Source organism: Phoxinus phoxinus (assembly GCF_949152265.1).
Source record: "Phoxinus phoxinus genome assembly, chromosome: 6".
NCBI lineage: Eukaryota > Metazoa > Chordata > Actinopteri > Cypriniformes > Leuciscidae > Phoxinus > Phoxinus phoxinus.
The window spans coordinates 35,220,895-35,236,644 of NC_136881.1; the positions used below are offsets into that span (position 1 = coordinate 35,220,895).

The window sequence follows — 15,750 nt, forward strand, 5'->3', positions numbered from 1 at the left end:
TACAAATATTGTATTGCTTACATGTATTTTCTGCTTGCACATGGATGACTTTTATTTTAAAATATAACAAATAGGCCTGTTCACAGAAAGAATGATAACTGTAATATTTATACTGTAACTATATTACAGTAAATGTGGTTACTATATCAGCATCCACACCAGGACGAAATAATTTTGTTGATACCGTGTCCTAACCAGTGTCCTAACCAGACGCGATGCGATAAGATCCAGCGACAAATAATTTGTCTATCCACACTAGACGCAACGCGTATGCGAGATGCGTAAAAATCGATTAAAACCCACAGCCAATCAGAACAGCGTGTGGCATACATGCCAACCCTCCCGGGAGACTCCCGAATTTCAAAGCCCCTCCCGAAAATCTCCCGGACCGACCTTTCTCCCGAATTTCTTTCAACTAACATTGCTTACCCCCCCCCCCCCCCCCCAGCTAACATTGCTTACACCCCCCCCCCCCCCCCCCCAACTAACATTGCTTTCCCCCCCCCCCCCAACTAACATTACAAAACAAAACAAAACATGCATGCAGAAAATGAACGAATGACTTCTTATGGAGTGGCATAATGGTTAAAGATCTGGACTGAAAGCCATAAATGTTTGAAGCACACACCTTGCAAGGCACTTGGATAAAAGCATCTGGCAAATTATAATTTTTGTCATTCTTCAAACTTTGAGGCGTTTTGAGTGTACATTTTTAGACATGACCAGCAGATGGAGCTCATGTAAAATCTAAGTTCCTTCAGGAGGACAGTATATTTCTTCACGTCTAATATTAATTACTGCTAACTAACATGTTTTCTATATAATATGGCATTGGCTTTATGCAATTTATTACAAAACAGTACAAAAGTTCACTGTAAATGTTGTTAGGTAGCCTAAAAATATACTTTCAGACAGACTTTTCAGACAGAAATAGTTCCTTGGTAACAACTGCACATTTTAATATTAAACATACAATAATTTAAATAAGCTCATTATAAAACCTTTTAAATATAGTTTAAATACTGCTTGGAGTAATAATACATTCAGTGTTTCAGTCAAACAGCAAGTGAATTCTTTAACAAAACTGCTTTTGTCGACGACATCTGCGTCTGCGGTTCCTGGCAGGCGGCCTGCTGTTTTCAGCTCTTCTGTGATTTCCCATTAACTGCATGAGGCCAGCTCTTAAATCCTAGGATTCTGATTGGGCATTGTCGGGTCATGTGACTGGATGGAATTCCACTTGCACTTCTCTGGAGTTTCCAGATCTCCCGTTCTGTTCTCCCTTTCTCTTCTGTACTTTCATTTCTGGCTTTAGGAATTTTGTGTCATTGGGCAATTGGACATCTTAAAAGTGAAGGTGTTATTGGTGTTCTTGCTGTTGCAAAAAATCACAAACAAAAAAAGTCACATTAATCTAATGCATAAGAAATGTAGGCCTACTATATGTGAACTATATTATCCTGAGAACTGTCTTAGAGAGCATTAAGGATATTCACTTTTTTAATGCTTAACTTTGGTATAATCTCTAGTTATTCGTAAGTACACCATCATGTTTAGGGTATATATGATAACACTTTACAAGCAGGTTTCATTAGGTAACATTAGTTAACGACTTTAGTGAACTTGAACTAAGAACAATCCATCTACATGTTAAGTAGATGAAATGAAATGTTAATTTCAACATGTACTAAAACATTATTAAAATCAAAAGTTGTATTTGTTAACACTAGTTAATGCCCTCTGAACAAACAATGAACAGCTGGATTTGTATTATTAATGATGATTAATAACAATTGCACTGCTCATTGTTAGTTCATGTTAGTTAATACATAATGGTAACAAATGAGACCTTACTGCAAAGTGTTACAGAGTATATTTGTGGCAAATATTGTCTGGTATTATTTGATTACTACCGATTAAAAACAAAGTGATAATATAATAAAAATGCTGGTACCTCTTCCAGCAAGACTGCAGGTTCTTTCCTTGCAATGTGTTTGGATCCAAGCAGCGCTCGATGCCTTTACTTGAATTATTCCCATGTTTTAGTGTCAGTCTGCAAACATTGAAAACACGTCAAATTAATACGATTCAGTCTATGATATCGTGTCAACAAAGATAATATGTGTATCCCTATGTGTCTACTTAGCAACTGTGTGAAATGCAAGGTAATTTATGGCATTTTATTTAATCTGATTAGAAATTTTTGCCAATAAAATATCAACAACAAAAAATATATTGACTTGATAAGCAACAATATGCAGATAGTAGCCTAAGGCAATTCAAGTGTATTTTGCACTTTCAGTATAACCCTGTTAAAAACACACTTAATATCTTAATCATGCATTAAGAAAAACACATTGCATACACCTACACTGCATATAATATGTTTAATATCACATGCATATATCATGTTTTATCACATGCAGGTTAACAGATTGACACTTACATGATTTCTACTTTGTTGCAGTTTGGTCTAATGGGGAAAATGGAGAACTCTTCAATAGTGTCCTTTCGGAGACCTTTCTTCAAATTTTCCAAACACCAGCACCTGTCCGGTACGTCAGCTAGAACTGTTAGGGAATAACAATGAAAGATTAACTTAAATGCATGATTCTTATTCTGCACAAAAATCACTCTGGCTTATGTAAAAAAAACGCAAAACGTCCAAAATATATAACAAGCACATTAAACCGTTGTTGTCTTACCTCCACTCAGCTGAATACAAACTACTGCGAGCAGCAGCAGAGGAAGGACTTTGGGTAAAAATGCCATAGCTTGTTTGCTAGTGGAAAAAAATAGATAAGAAGTGCAGAGATCAGCTCCAATGGTTTAATGAGCTTTCAAAGAAAGTAGCGAGTGCTGTCGGAGCTGTAGTGAAAGTGTGAGGAGTGAAGCCTCTACTCTGGGTTTTATAGACTATTGAGAGGGAATCCCACTCCCACATCATTTCCCAGCAGTCATGCTATTTCCTATACCCTGGAATTTCCAAAAGCTGTGCCTGTTGGAGCCAGGAGTGAGAGAGTAAGTGCAAGTGATAGAAAGAAGAGGGGGAGGGGAGGGGGAGGATAGAAATAAAATTACGACTTTTTGATTTGCAAAGTAAGATTAGACAACATTATTTATTATATATTTACAGAATATATTTTATATTTAATCAGAAAAGTAATATTTCTTCAACCTGAATGCATTTGGTCACGCCAATGAAAGTTAAAAAAAAAAGCAATGATTCAACATTCAGCAACATATTGACGCATATCAGTGTCAGAGCATGCAAACACTACTGTCTGTCTGACATGTTGTTGCACATACCTCATAATCATGACAGAAGCAATATGCCTTTGGTATTTTGGGGAGATTTTGGGGTCATTACATTAAAACTGCACATACCATATGGCAATACATTTAGTCCAGAACCTTATCTCACTCTATATATAACCTTAAAGGGTTCTGTCAGATGCTTCATATATTGAACCTTTTCGGGCTTTCCATCATGGGATCATTTTATGGATTTAGTTTTAATCAATGTTGGAGGTAACGCGTTACAAGTAACATTAGTTGCGCAATCAGATTACTTTTTTCAAGTAACTAGTAAAGTAATTAACTCATTGCTTTTAAATTTACAACAAAATATCTGAGTTACTTTTTCAATTAAAGGCACACTATGCAGTTTCCGTTTTTGTCAAACAGCGACCCCTAGAGTCACTGTGGAGTACTTGTATTTAACGTTACTGTCGTAAATACCACTCACGCAGAGCCGTCTCTGCACTCACGGCCTGATTTCCTCTTCGTTTTCTTTGTCGACTCTGCCATGATTCACGTCTGAAATGCGTGTTAGCGTCTTCCATAGAGGCTGCTTCATATGTTGTTGATGTATGTGACGTCGTGCCGTAAAGCAAGTCGTGATTCTCGCGAGATTTTGCGGGGGCGCCACCTCTCAAACCTGCATTGCTATCGCGATGATTCGCCCTACTACGAGTTCATTTACCAGTGAAACAAACTCAGAATATTACACAAACCTGCAATAATTAAATATGTTAAATAATACAAATATACTTTATATATTTAGTCTCACTTTAGTCTCATACCTTTGACAATCCAATTTCACTACTAAGTAAAGATGACTTTAGATAAACATCACATTGTCACATTTGCTATGTATATGATCCACTAGATGAAAGGAATTAAAGCAAAAGGAGTTTTAATTAACCATAACACACTAGCATAACACTAGCAACATCAACGCAAGACCAAGGACTGAAGAAACTGAGGTCTTAAATACATCGGAATGGCAATCAACAGAACAACGAACAGATGGGGACTAATAATAAGGACTAAGGAACCATAATAACAAAGAAGTGGTGAGAAAACTAGGGCTGCATCCCAATTCGCCTGTTGTACTACGCCCTAAAAGTATGTACTCTTTTTTGAGTGTGTAGCAAAAGAGTAGGCAAGCTTTGGGACATACTACTTCCTCATCTTTAACGGACAGATCTGTCGCGTGCATCCTGTCAGTAAACTGCCCTGTCAATCATCTTGTCACAGTTCAAATCCTCCATTCAATCTAATTTAATTTCCTACCATTTCGGAGAGAAATGTAGTAGCACGTTCATCTGCCAGTCGCGGGTCTTTCATGCGGAGACTCTCCTCGTGTGTTTGCAATTTGAATATAATGATGCATTTAAAAGTTAATGGCTAAACGTGTCTTTACAAAAGTTCACAATGCTGCTGCAGATGCAATATAATGTGGACAACATTGAATAAATACATTTTCGTCAGGTTAGATACTGATAATGAATCACTCAAACCCCTTTATCTAAACCTCTCTACATAACTGCCGGACTCGCTCCATGTCTGTAGTTTTTTTCAACACTTTTCACTCGTGTTTGTAGTTCTAATCGAATCCTCGTCCAACGCGCGATGGGATATGGGCAATATTAGCCGTTAGAGTGCGCATCGATCTGCACTTCGGATTCTGACCGGAAATAGTAGACCATCCGGGTGTCCGGGAACACTCATTTCAACATACTACGATTTGGGACGCACTAGTATTCTACTTTCGAATACTATTTAGGGCGGATAGTATGCGAATTGGGACGCAGCATCTGTCAAACCTAAACACAGAAGAACTAAAGCTAAACAGAATCTACATGTGACACACATTTGTGTTTTAATTTAAAGTGCGTCGAGTGTTGAACTTTGTTCTCCTGCATCTTATTCTTCTGTGATCCAGAATGACCGCACAGCTGAAGGGTTTGTTTGAGCGCCGCCCCCCACTGTACAGGCGTGGATGTGCATTTCCTTCAGCCTGAGGCTTATTCATTTCAATTTTTGTGTGAAAGGGCCTTTACATTTACAAAAAAATAGAACTTGTTTAAAAAAAAAAAAAATAAGCCCAGCCTCTTGAAGTTGACTCTCAAATGTGTGTGATGTTGAGTGGACTGAAATGACCTGTTTGTATGCGACTGATTCATGTTGCATGATTAAAAGACTATGCTAGCACAGCACAACTTGTTACTGCACTGGCATTAGCAAAGCTATCACTCATTAAACAAAGCAACATGCTTCATAATATGAGTACTGGCAGTTATCCACAACATAACCATGAGCTCTACTCTTCTGCACAATGTTACTTCAAAATAACAAACTCTTTCAAATGTCAAACATAACTCATCATCATTAAACATTAACAGATGTTTCCCTTTCACTCAAATACACATAAAATAACATTTCTTCATTTCAATGATCACTCTCCATTTATAAAGCATGCTGGGAACTAACAATTGTGTCTCTAAATAAAACTGCATAATTTAACTAATTATTTTAAAGGGGTGGTATAATGCCCTTTTCACAAGATGTAAAATAAGATTTTGATACCCCGAGAGTGTGTATGTGAAGTTTTAGCTCAAAATACCCCACAGATATTTTTATATAGCATGTTAAAATTGTTACTTTTTGAGGGTTAGCAAAAACGTACCGTTTTGTGTCTGTCCCTTTAAATGCAAATGAGCTGCTGCTCCTGGCACAGGGGGTGGAGCATCAAGAGCTCCTGTCCTTTTACCTCACACACACATGCACTGAAATTTTCAAAAACTTTTGGCCTTTTATGTTCAAACCGGAGTCACACAATGATGGAGAGACTCAAGAAGTGACAACATGTAGAAGCAACAGGACATTTCTGAATGGTTAGTTGATGAATTTATGTAGCTTATGTTGCTCCCTTTGCTTTGAACTTTGAGCATTGTAACTCTGCAGATGTTGTGTATGCTCAAACAGCAGCATTACACACTAACTAAAGTTAGAAAAGTGAAATCATAATCAAAATTCTTTCCTTAATTTTTTTTTCTCTTCAATTCAAGCCTCAAAACTGCTTAAAGGAGAAATCCAGCACAAAATGAACCTTTGGTCTAATTACACATTTTTACCTAGTCAACCGTTATCTGAGATTTGGGTAACACTTTACAATAAGGTTCATTAGTTAACATTAGTTAACTACATTAGTTAACGTTAACTAATAATGAACTGCACTTATACAGCATTTATTCATCTTTGTTAATGTTAATTTCGACATTTACTAATACTTTATTAAAATCTTGTTAACATGAGTTAATGCACTGTGAACTAACATGGACAAACAATGAACAGCTTTATTCATATTAACTAACATTAACAAAGATTCATAAATACTGTAACAAATGTATTGTTCATGTTAGTTAATACATTAAATAATGTTTAATAAATGAACCTTATTGTAAAGTGTTACCGAGATTTGTTTTCATGATTATCGAATGTAAATAGTTTTATCTCTAAAAACTCGATCAGTCGATCAACGAAACGCCGATCTAAATGCGCTGGACCATATGAGATTCTACACAGTTCAGCGCATTTAGATCGGTGTTTCGTTGATCGACTGATCGAGTCTGTTTTTCAAAGATGGCTTCTGCTTGTATACGTGAAGTTGACTGTATGTATAAAATATCTTCTTATTAAACTGTCTGGACACTGTCAAAGTTCTCAATGCTTCGGTTTGAAGGTAGGGACCCTCATTATGCTACCGTGTTAGTGTGGGGCTATTTTGAGCCTTGTTAGTGGTATTAACAAGCGATTTTTATTTGTCATTACTCTATGCCCAATATACTAGCGTTATAGGCTAAACTGTTTTTAGAGATAAAACTATTTACATTCGATAATCATGAAAACAAATCTCAGATAACGGTTGACTAGGTAACAATGTGTAATTAGACCAAAGGTTCATTTTGCGCTGGAGTTCTCCTTTAAGCAGTTTTGAGGCTTGAATTTAAAATTATTAAGTTCTTAAGAATTAAGTTCTCCTTTAAGTTTCTTCCTTTTTTTTAAAATAGTAAAATGTAGCCTATCTCTTGGTTTAATTAGTAAAATGTTCTCAATATTGTCTATACAACACTGAACCACAATTTCCTTAATAAAATATGCACATTATTTTTAATTATCACCGTAATTTTTTTAATTAAAATGACAAGACCCGTGATTAATTTTGTACACGGCAGCAAAGAATGTCCACCGGTGAAAGCTAATGCAAGATTTACACCATGCTTTGAGAAAGCGTGATGAGTAAGTTGTTTTGACCTATTTTGAATGGATGAGGCAAGAGACTGGAATGCAGAGAGAGAAAGCACATGCTGTCTTAAATTACTGTAACTCAATTGTTATTTATGTATATCCTATGCATTTAGTGGTTTATATATTTTTATCGATTTAATGCTTTCTTGCTGAATATAGGTCATTCTTTCAACAAAAAAGACCCCAAACTTTTGAACGTTAGTGGAATGAATCTAAACTGAACCAAGCTAAACCTGATTTATCCCTCATCCCATCATGCATCATCGCAATAATATACCTCTACTTGTTCATGAAAGAATTTCCCATGGCAGCGTTCAAACTGTTTCCCATTGGATGTGGGAGTGTGACCGTGGTGAAAGGATCTGAGTTGGTACGAGAAAGGTTTTGAGTTCAAACTCATGAAGCGTTCTGTTAGATGGTTTTATAAGAGTCTGTTAAACAATGACTTGTTTATTAGGTGGGAAAATTATATAGCTCACTTTTTTTTTTTTATTGCATAGAGAGATTTGTTGCAGACATCGGTCAACTTTTGCAGAGTCACTCTGAAACTTCAAATTGTTCATACGTTAATAAGATCAAGATTCCCAGAACTAAAGAAGGAGGATGCCATTGCAAAAAAAAATAAAAAATCAGGAACTGGGAAGAACGCCATTCTCTGGAAGTCATGATCAACTCATTCGCCCAGTATGCAGACTGGCTATCATTGTGTGGCCCAGAAATCCCCTTACCAGCGAAGCAGAGAATACAGAAAAGCAAAAGAGAGACAAAAAAAAAAAAAAAAATAGGAAACATGTTTGAAGATTGCGAAATAGCTTGGCTGACTAACTGCTCTGATGTTTACATTATCGGTAACTTCATCCACACACAGAGCTCTCTGCTTTTCACAGTGTGTGTTGCAGTGATTCAGTCCAGAATGATTGTGCAAGTTTTTTAAATCTGCCTGGCAGCAACACCACATTCTTTTTTGGTTAAATAAATCATGGCTAGTGTGTCTGAGAACTGCCGTGGCTTAGGGGAAATCGAAACCTAACTGGTGTTTAGTAGAACATGCTGACTGTAATTGCTTTCTTCTGTTGCTATGTGTTGTGCATAGTCATTTAATGCAAAATGATCACATTATTTTTATTATTATTTTACATTCATTAATATAGTCTACAGTTAGTCTACATTTATTCTATAGTCCATTAGCGTGTTGGGAGAAAAGCGCAATATAAATAAAATGTAACTGCACATTTACATTTGTGATAGCATAATGCTTCAAGAGCTGGTCATGTTGTCCCAATGGAAACCTGCTATTAAATGGCAAAATTTAAACAGTAAAATAAAATTGCATAACTTTTAAAATGTCATTTATTCCTGTGATGCAAAGCTGAATTTCCAGCATCATTACTCCAGTCTTCAGTGTCACATGATCCTTCAGAAATCATTCTGATATGATGATTTGATGCTCAAGAAACATTTCTGATTATTATCACTGCTGAAAACAGTTGTGCTGCTTAATATTTTTGTGAATATATAAAAAACAGGATTCTTTGATATCAGAGATATTAAAAATATAGACTTTAATGCATCAAAATGTTATGCAATAAAAATATACATTTCTTCAAATCTTACTAATAAACTTTGAACGGTAGTGTATATATACAGTATTGCGATATTTAAATGTAAAATAGCCACTGAATATGATTCGTGAAACAACAAAAGTGGAGAAGGTAACAAAAACTGTTCAACCATTTGGCTAACAGAATGTTATTCAATGTACACAACCTGATATTAATGAAACCTATTTTATAGTTGTTGGGATGCATCCCTTGTGACAACTAGCCCCTATTTCTGCTCAAAAATCACAAGATTTTATATAAACATATAGGGATTTCCCTGAAGCCAAATAGATATGTTTGGAAAAGATATGGCACATTATATGAGACCCTAAAGAGACATGGTGATGGAAAATACAATATTTCAATGCTTTTGCGTTCTCTCGCAATTATATAGTTGGGTAATTATATTGTATATAATTTGAGGGTATCTGCATATCAATATGCGGGCTATGACATCACTTTTGCCTTTTACTTTCACTTTCTAATTCGCAATCTCGTGTACTCTATGTAAAGAGCAGCGGTACTGACCACTCATTTCACAAGTTAAAATAGTTGTCAAGAATGCTCAGGATCTGTTGTGCAACTCTGCCATCGTCCTGTCAGTCATCTCTCTTTATATCTTCATGTGCTAACTGAAATCTGATGTAATGTAACCGACTACCGCAGCAAGCCGAACCATGTCCCTTTAGGGCCTCCGTAGAATGCATTATTCATTTTCCGTTGCCTTCCCAAAACCGGATTTAAGCTTCGGGCACATCCCTATTAAAATGAAAATAATTCATTGCAACCGTTATGATTAATGCAGCATTCGGCTGCATGTGACTACTCATCATATCATGCACCCGTCTTCCGGTCTGGTGTGAGCGAGTGTCGCCCCGCCGTGTCGCGCTTGTGCGAACAGCCAGTCCAGAGGCTCCTGATTTGAACTGTCCGGGCCCTTCGAGTCTGTCAAGGTTAGTGATTCGTTGTCAGGTCCCAGGGCTTGTGTGCCAGTGACATGCTGGGGACTTTGGCCATGCGTAGCGGTGGCAGACGGGAGCCCTGGAGGGGCCCGCTGAGAGGGTAGGTCGGTTGGGACAGCTCTCGGATGGAGTCCATGCACTCATCCAGACTCTGCTGAAGCTCGCTCTCCTGGAGCTCTGCGATCGTTGGGAGGAGATCCACCGAGGTCAGCCGCCTCCTGGGCTTCATGCTGGAACTGAGAGAGCGTGGCAAACAAACACTGGATTCAAGCCTGGTTTATTATCATTTCATTACTATAAAAATTAAACCATGAGAAGAACGTGTTAATAACATTCCTCTAACATTAGGATTTCGTTTCCTGAGCTTGATCAGCTGTGAATCGAAGATCCGTATCATCAGGAGATTTATTTGAAATGTTTCCAGGTTGTTAGGATTTCAAGGCCTGTTATCATTGTGTTTTTCTGCAAGTTTGATTTTGCCACATTAGCCGCGTTTCCATCGAAATTACCCAGAACAATTTGTCCCAGGAACTTTTTTTCCCCCATACCTGTTGCTGCGTTTCCACCGCATCGTGAAGATTATGCAGATTAGTCTGGTGACGTATAGTGCCTGCGCGCTACTTTACAGTTCCCGCTGAATTTCATTCTCTGAATTTAAGCTTAAAAAAGCCTCGTCGTCAGTCCATCTGTCGTATTCGTTTCTAAACTCCATTGTTGATTCGAATAGCGAACAACTGTTACTGCACGCTCCGTAACAGACTTTTAAAAATGGTATCAAAATGCGGCATGAACTCAACCAATCCGCATGTTCAGCGCCCAAGTCCCACCCCTGAAAATTCCCGATCTTTGAAAGAGCACTACCTCACGAGCAGGGACTTTCTGAGGGGGGGATATTTACCCGGAACTGGAAACACACAGAGTACCACCCCAAAGTCCCTATAGTTCCTGGGGGAAGTTCCTGCGGTGGAAACCCGGCTATTGTTTCTCTTTAATCAACTGCTAAGATTAGGAGAAACCAGGAGCGACTGTAGCTGACTGATTTAATCCCAAACCAGCCCGAGTGATTATAACATTTAATCAGCACATGCTCACTAAATTAAAGTCTTTACGCAAGAAGACAGCATGATTTTTATGGACATTTTGGATATCCACTATTTTTTTCCCTGCTATTTAAAGTTAAAATGCCTTTGAATTTTAAATAATAAGGATTTTATCTCTTAACTGTTGTGAATGATAGAATTTCATATTCTCTATAAGACTGTTTAAGTTGATCATCTGTTAATTGTATAATGTGTGTGTTTAGATATGTAATATACATATTTTAACACGATGCATATATTATAGTTTTGCTTACATATCTTTTTATATACATGTAAATATTTTTTATATTTATAAAATAGTTACTATTTGTATAATCAATAAGTTATGACAACATATGTTTTTTACATTGCTTTAACTCATCAAAATAAGTTAAGCAATAAAAAAAATTATAAGTTACAAGATTCAACTCATTTTTAAGTCGATCTTAGGTAATTAAGTTGCAATGACTTAGACATTCAAGTTAATTGTACTTAAAAAAAATTAAAGCAGCAACTTTTTTTTTACAGTGAAATAAAATATCTTAAAATGTATAATCGTATACTATATACAGTACCGGTCAAAAGTTTGGAAACAATACTATTTTTATTGTTTTTGAAAGTCTCTTACGTTCATTAAGCCCGCATTTATTTGATCAAGAATACAGAATAAAAAACAGTAACATTGTGAAATACTTTTACAATTGAAAATAATAAAATATTTGAATATACTTTAAAATATAATTTATTTCTGTGATGCAAAGCTGATTTTTCAGCATCATTACTCCAGTCTTCAGTGTCACATGATCCATCAGAAATCATTCTAATGCATTCTAATGTGTATTAAAATACATCTTAACATGTATAATCTTACACTACAACAATAATAAAAAAATTAAAATATATATATATTACTAGATGTTATTAGGTTGTCTAGGAGAATAATTCCCTGTAAAGGCTCACCTGTATAAATGTATATCTTGAGTGTAAGTCCAGATCTCTGGCCAGAGCAGCTTCACGAGCAGGTAAGTGTGTCTTGTGTTCTGCTGAGGATTTTACACGTATGGTGACTTTAAATCCTCTGGCATCAAGAGCAAATGTACTAAAAATAAGCAAAGGAAACCCAAGGCTTTAGTGTGTGTGCGTGTGTATTTTTAACATCAATTGTTACCTGCATGTTATACAACCCTCTAATCCGTATTTTACATTGTATTTCACTTATATAATTCGTTTTTGTATGACATTCGCTTCTCTGATTTGCATTTCACTCCACTTCATACACTTCATACATGTATCAGTACAAGAAGTGTTGTGCAGTATTTGTTGAGTCTTTAATCTTTAGGTTTGTTTTGAGTCTTTTTCTTCATTGACATTTGACTGAACCTCTCTGGACTCCTAGTTAGCCTACTTTAGTTTTAACAAGAACAATTTAATATTTCTTTATTTTTCTTCATGATTCACTGAAGATGATTGCGAAACTCACTCCTGAATTTGTGCCATCTTTATTTCATCATCTAGACATATTCCCACAGAGCAAACAATAGATCCATGGTTCGGATGTTTAAAAGACATAGCCGTATGACTGTTATCTATTCGAGTCGCTGCTATATTCCTTCAGGGTTTTAACAATACATGTTATTACATGTAGTTCAGGTTACTGTGTGAATTAAAAGACTTCTCACACCTAAGACTCAGAGAAAACATTTTATGAGCATTTGATCCTTTCATGTGTTGTGACAAGTAGCCTAGCCTACAATATGAGAGACACGATCAAAATGAAAGTGGCTATGCCTATATTTCCATAATAATCGCCTTGTATTGACAATATGTGGAAAATAACGAAAACTATGAAAATACTGTGTAGACTGTTTTTTTATGTGAAGGACTAGAGATGTTTTGCTGGGAAAATCATAAGGGTGTGACGGTATGCGCGCTCCCGGGAATACTCTGACTCTCTCTTCCGTGACCTTGTTTTATAGTCTATGTCCATGACACATGAAACAAATACTTTTAGCCTACAATGTTCACGCCGAAAGATTGTATAGGCCTATTACTGTAGCCTATGTGTCGTGAAAAGAAAATGGATTGATTCAAACTATAGCCATATAGCCAATAGGTGAAACTCGAAACATTTTAATATCGTGCAAAAGTATTTATTTCAGTAATTCATCTTAAAAAGTGAAACTAATATATTATATATAATCATTACATGCAAAGTTAGATATTTCAAGCCTTTATTTGTTATAATTTTGATGATTATGGTTTACAGCTTATGAAAACCCCAAATTCAAAATTAGAATATTGTCTGTAAAAATATCTGTAGGCTAAGCCATAATCATCAAAATTATAACAAATAAAGGCTTGAATAACTCACTTTGCGTGTAATGAGTCTATATAATATATTAGATTCACCTTTTAAGTTGAATTAGGCTACTGAAATAAATTAACTTTTGCAGGATTCCAATTTTTCGAGTTTCACCACATAACCTTAGCCTGGGTTTCCCCAGACTGCCTTTGCGCAGCGCGATTTTATTCTCGCTGAAAGGCAGTCTGGAAACCATGGACCTGATTTTCGCCTCGTTTAGGGAACCAATCACAGAACGGGGAGGGAGCAGCAAGACGATGACGACATCTATGCGACACAACTAAGCAGTTTGTTTATGGATTCAACATGGCAGCAGACGCGAAGCTACCTTTTGATGCAGCCTTAGATATTGTTCTAAGTAGTTTAGAACGCAAGTTTATTTAGAAAAAAGAGCAGTTTTTGGCGTCAGCTTTTGGCGTCTCTACATACGTCATCTGGTATAATGGAAACGATTGGTTATGAGCTACGTACAGGCGCATTTGATAGACATTCTTAGCACCCAATAAACGGCGCCGGGCATTCGTAAACCACGCCTCAAATACGAGAAAAAGCGCATGTGGTTCCCAGACCCAAGTCTCAACGAGAATTGGGTCTGGCGTTAGCCAGGCTAACATAACCTAGTCTCAAATCTACTTTAATCAAACTATCAAAACTGTGCTTTTACCTCATCTGTCGACATGATGCAGTTGAATCGCAGAGCTGGTGCAAACATATCCACATCGCTATGATCGGATGCTTTCTTTGCGTTAATTCTCACCGCAGTCATTTTTGTTGTAGCCTAGCCTGTTTTTTTTTTGTTTGTTTGTTTGTTTTTGTTTTGTTTTGTTTTAGCGTGCACGCAGCACATATTTACATATTCATCTGAACGTCAGCGGGGGGGTTGTTAACAGAAGATGGAAAGGTATTTCAAACTTCTTTTTACTTTTAAGCAAAGAACGAAAAATAACTTCATAATACGGTGATTATAACGGGGCATTGAATCACGTTCAAAATCCTGTAAATTATGTGCGCGCGCGAACGTCCACTGGTGTCGCTAAAGGCTTTCTGAATCTATTGTCACTGCTCGTGGTCTTCAGGAAAATGTGAATGAAATTAATACAGCCTACTCAAAACTCATGATAATTAGTTATCCAGTGTATTTTTATTGATATTATATTGACTTATAATATAACAAATTCAACTACATTTTACTTATAGTTTTACATTTTAAATCTGGGATTAGTCATTTGATTAAAAACAATTATTGAATGAATTATTTTTGTTTTTAAAAACAGTGTAACTCTTGAAAACACATCTATACTATTTCATTGTTTAATGCTAGAATGCATTTGGGTGGAATTTATTTTGTTATTTTTACATAATTGTACTAAATTAACACTTTTAACCAGATAGTGTTCATTTAATATACTTACATTCATATTTATTTTTTCTGTTATATTTATTTATTATTTAAATATTTTTTACTAAGTATTGTAGTTTATTTGCAAGCTTTTTTAAATGCATTCTGTTGAACTGCAAGTTATATAACTGGATAATTAAATACTGTGAGTCAAATGGCACATCTATGTACAGGAGTTAAACTCAATAGTGCTCAGTCACAAACATAAGAACAGGGAATGCTGCCCTTATCTCTGAGTCAGAAATGAGGCCGGGAAAGGAAACAAGTTCTTGATTAGACCATTCATGAAGAAAGCTCTCAAAGTACTATGCATCACATGGAGAAATATTCCGCGACAGGAAAGGAAGCAGCCCGATGATTAATGCATGACACTCGGTATTGACACTTAAGACATGACGTCACTCGACATGCTAGACCATATTGAGACCTCTGACTGTGTCTTCTGGTAAAGGATCACGAGACATGCGAAGAATTAGAATTTCTGGAATTCTGTGGAAATGCACTGACCTCAAGTCTCTGATACTTCTCCACAACGGTAGATTATATGAAGATGCAGTCAGCAGATGCGCAGACATATCCGGACTGTATACTTCTGGGGATTTACAGCTGACCGTAGTGCTCATATAATTCAGCTCTACGGAAGTGTAAAAATGTTTCATGGAGAGGCTTGTTCAACACACACTTGCAAGGAAAAGTTAACTCATGCTTACTTGTCACAGTTATAATATGCTCAGATTTGGTTTTGTTTTCT

The 15,750-nt window shown here is 36.4% G+C and overlaps 1 protein-coding gene and 1 long non-coding RNA gene across 2 annotated transcripts; both read right to left on the reverse strand.

The window, feature by feature from the left end:
* Positions 1-831: 831 nt before the first annotated feature.
* cxcl18b (chemokine (C-X-C motif) ligand 18b) lies at positions 832-3,009 on the reverse strand. The gene is made up of 4 exons (XM_079615692.1): positions 2,706-3,009; positions 2,447-2,570; positions 1,955-2,053; positions 832-1,375 (listed from the first exon to the last, which is right to left on the reverse strand). The coding sequence occupies exons 1-4, from the start codon at positions 2,770-2,772 to the stop codon at positions 1,312-1,314; spliced, it is 354 nt and encodes a 117-aa protein (XP_079471818.1). The 5' UTR covers positions 2,773-3,009; the 3' UTR covers positions 832-1,311.
* Positions 3,010-9,141: 6,132 nt separating this feature from the next.
* On the reverse strand, positions 9,142-15,750 carry LOC307000483. The gene is made up of 3 exons (XR_013798043.1): positions 15,507-15,750; positions 12,199-12,337; positions 9,142-10,395 (listed from the first exon to the last, which is right to left on the reverse strand). It is a non-coding gene; the product is annotated as an uncharacterized lncRNA (long non-coding RNA).

Bases quoted from the DNA above. Each gene is read 5' to 3' on its own strand.
- cxcl18b (XM_079615692.1), bottom strand. From the start codon at position 2,772: ATGGCATTTTTACCCAAAGTCCTTCCTCTGCTGCTGCTCGCAGTAGTT. The intron at 2,571-2,705 runs GTAAGACAACAA...ATTCCCTAACAG, and splicing joins TTGTATTCAGCTGAGTGGAG to TTCTAGCTGACGTACCGGAC. The intron at 2,054-2,446 runs GTAAGTGTCAAT...CAATGTTTGCAG, and splicing joins TGCAACAAAGTAGAAATCAT to ACTGACACTAAAACATGGGA.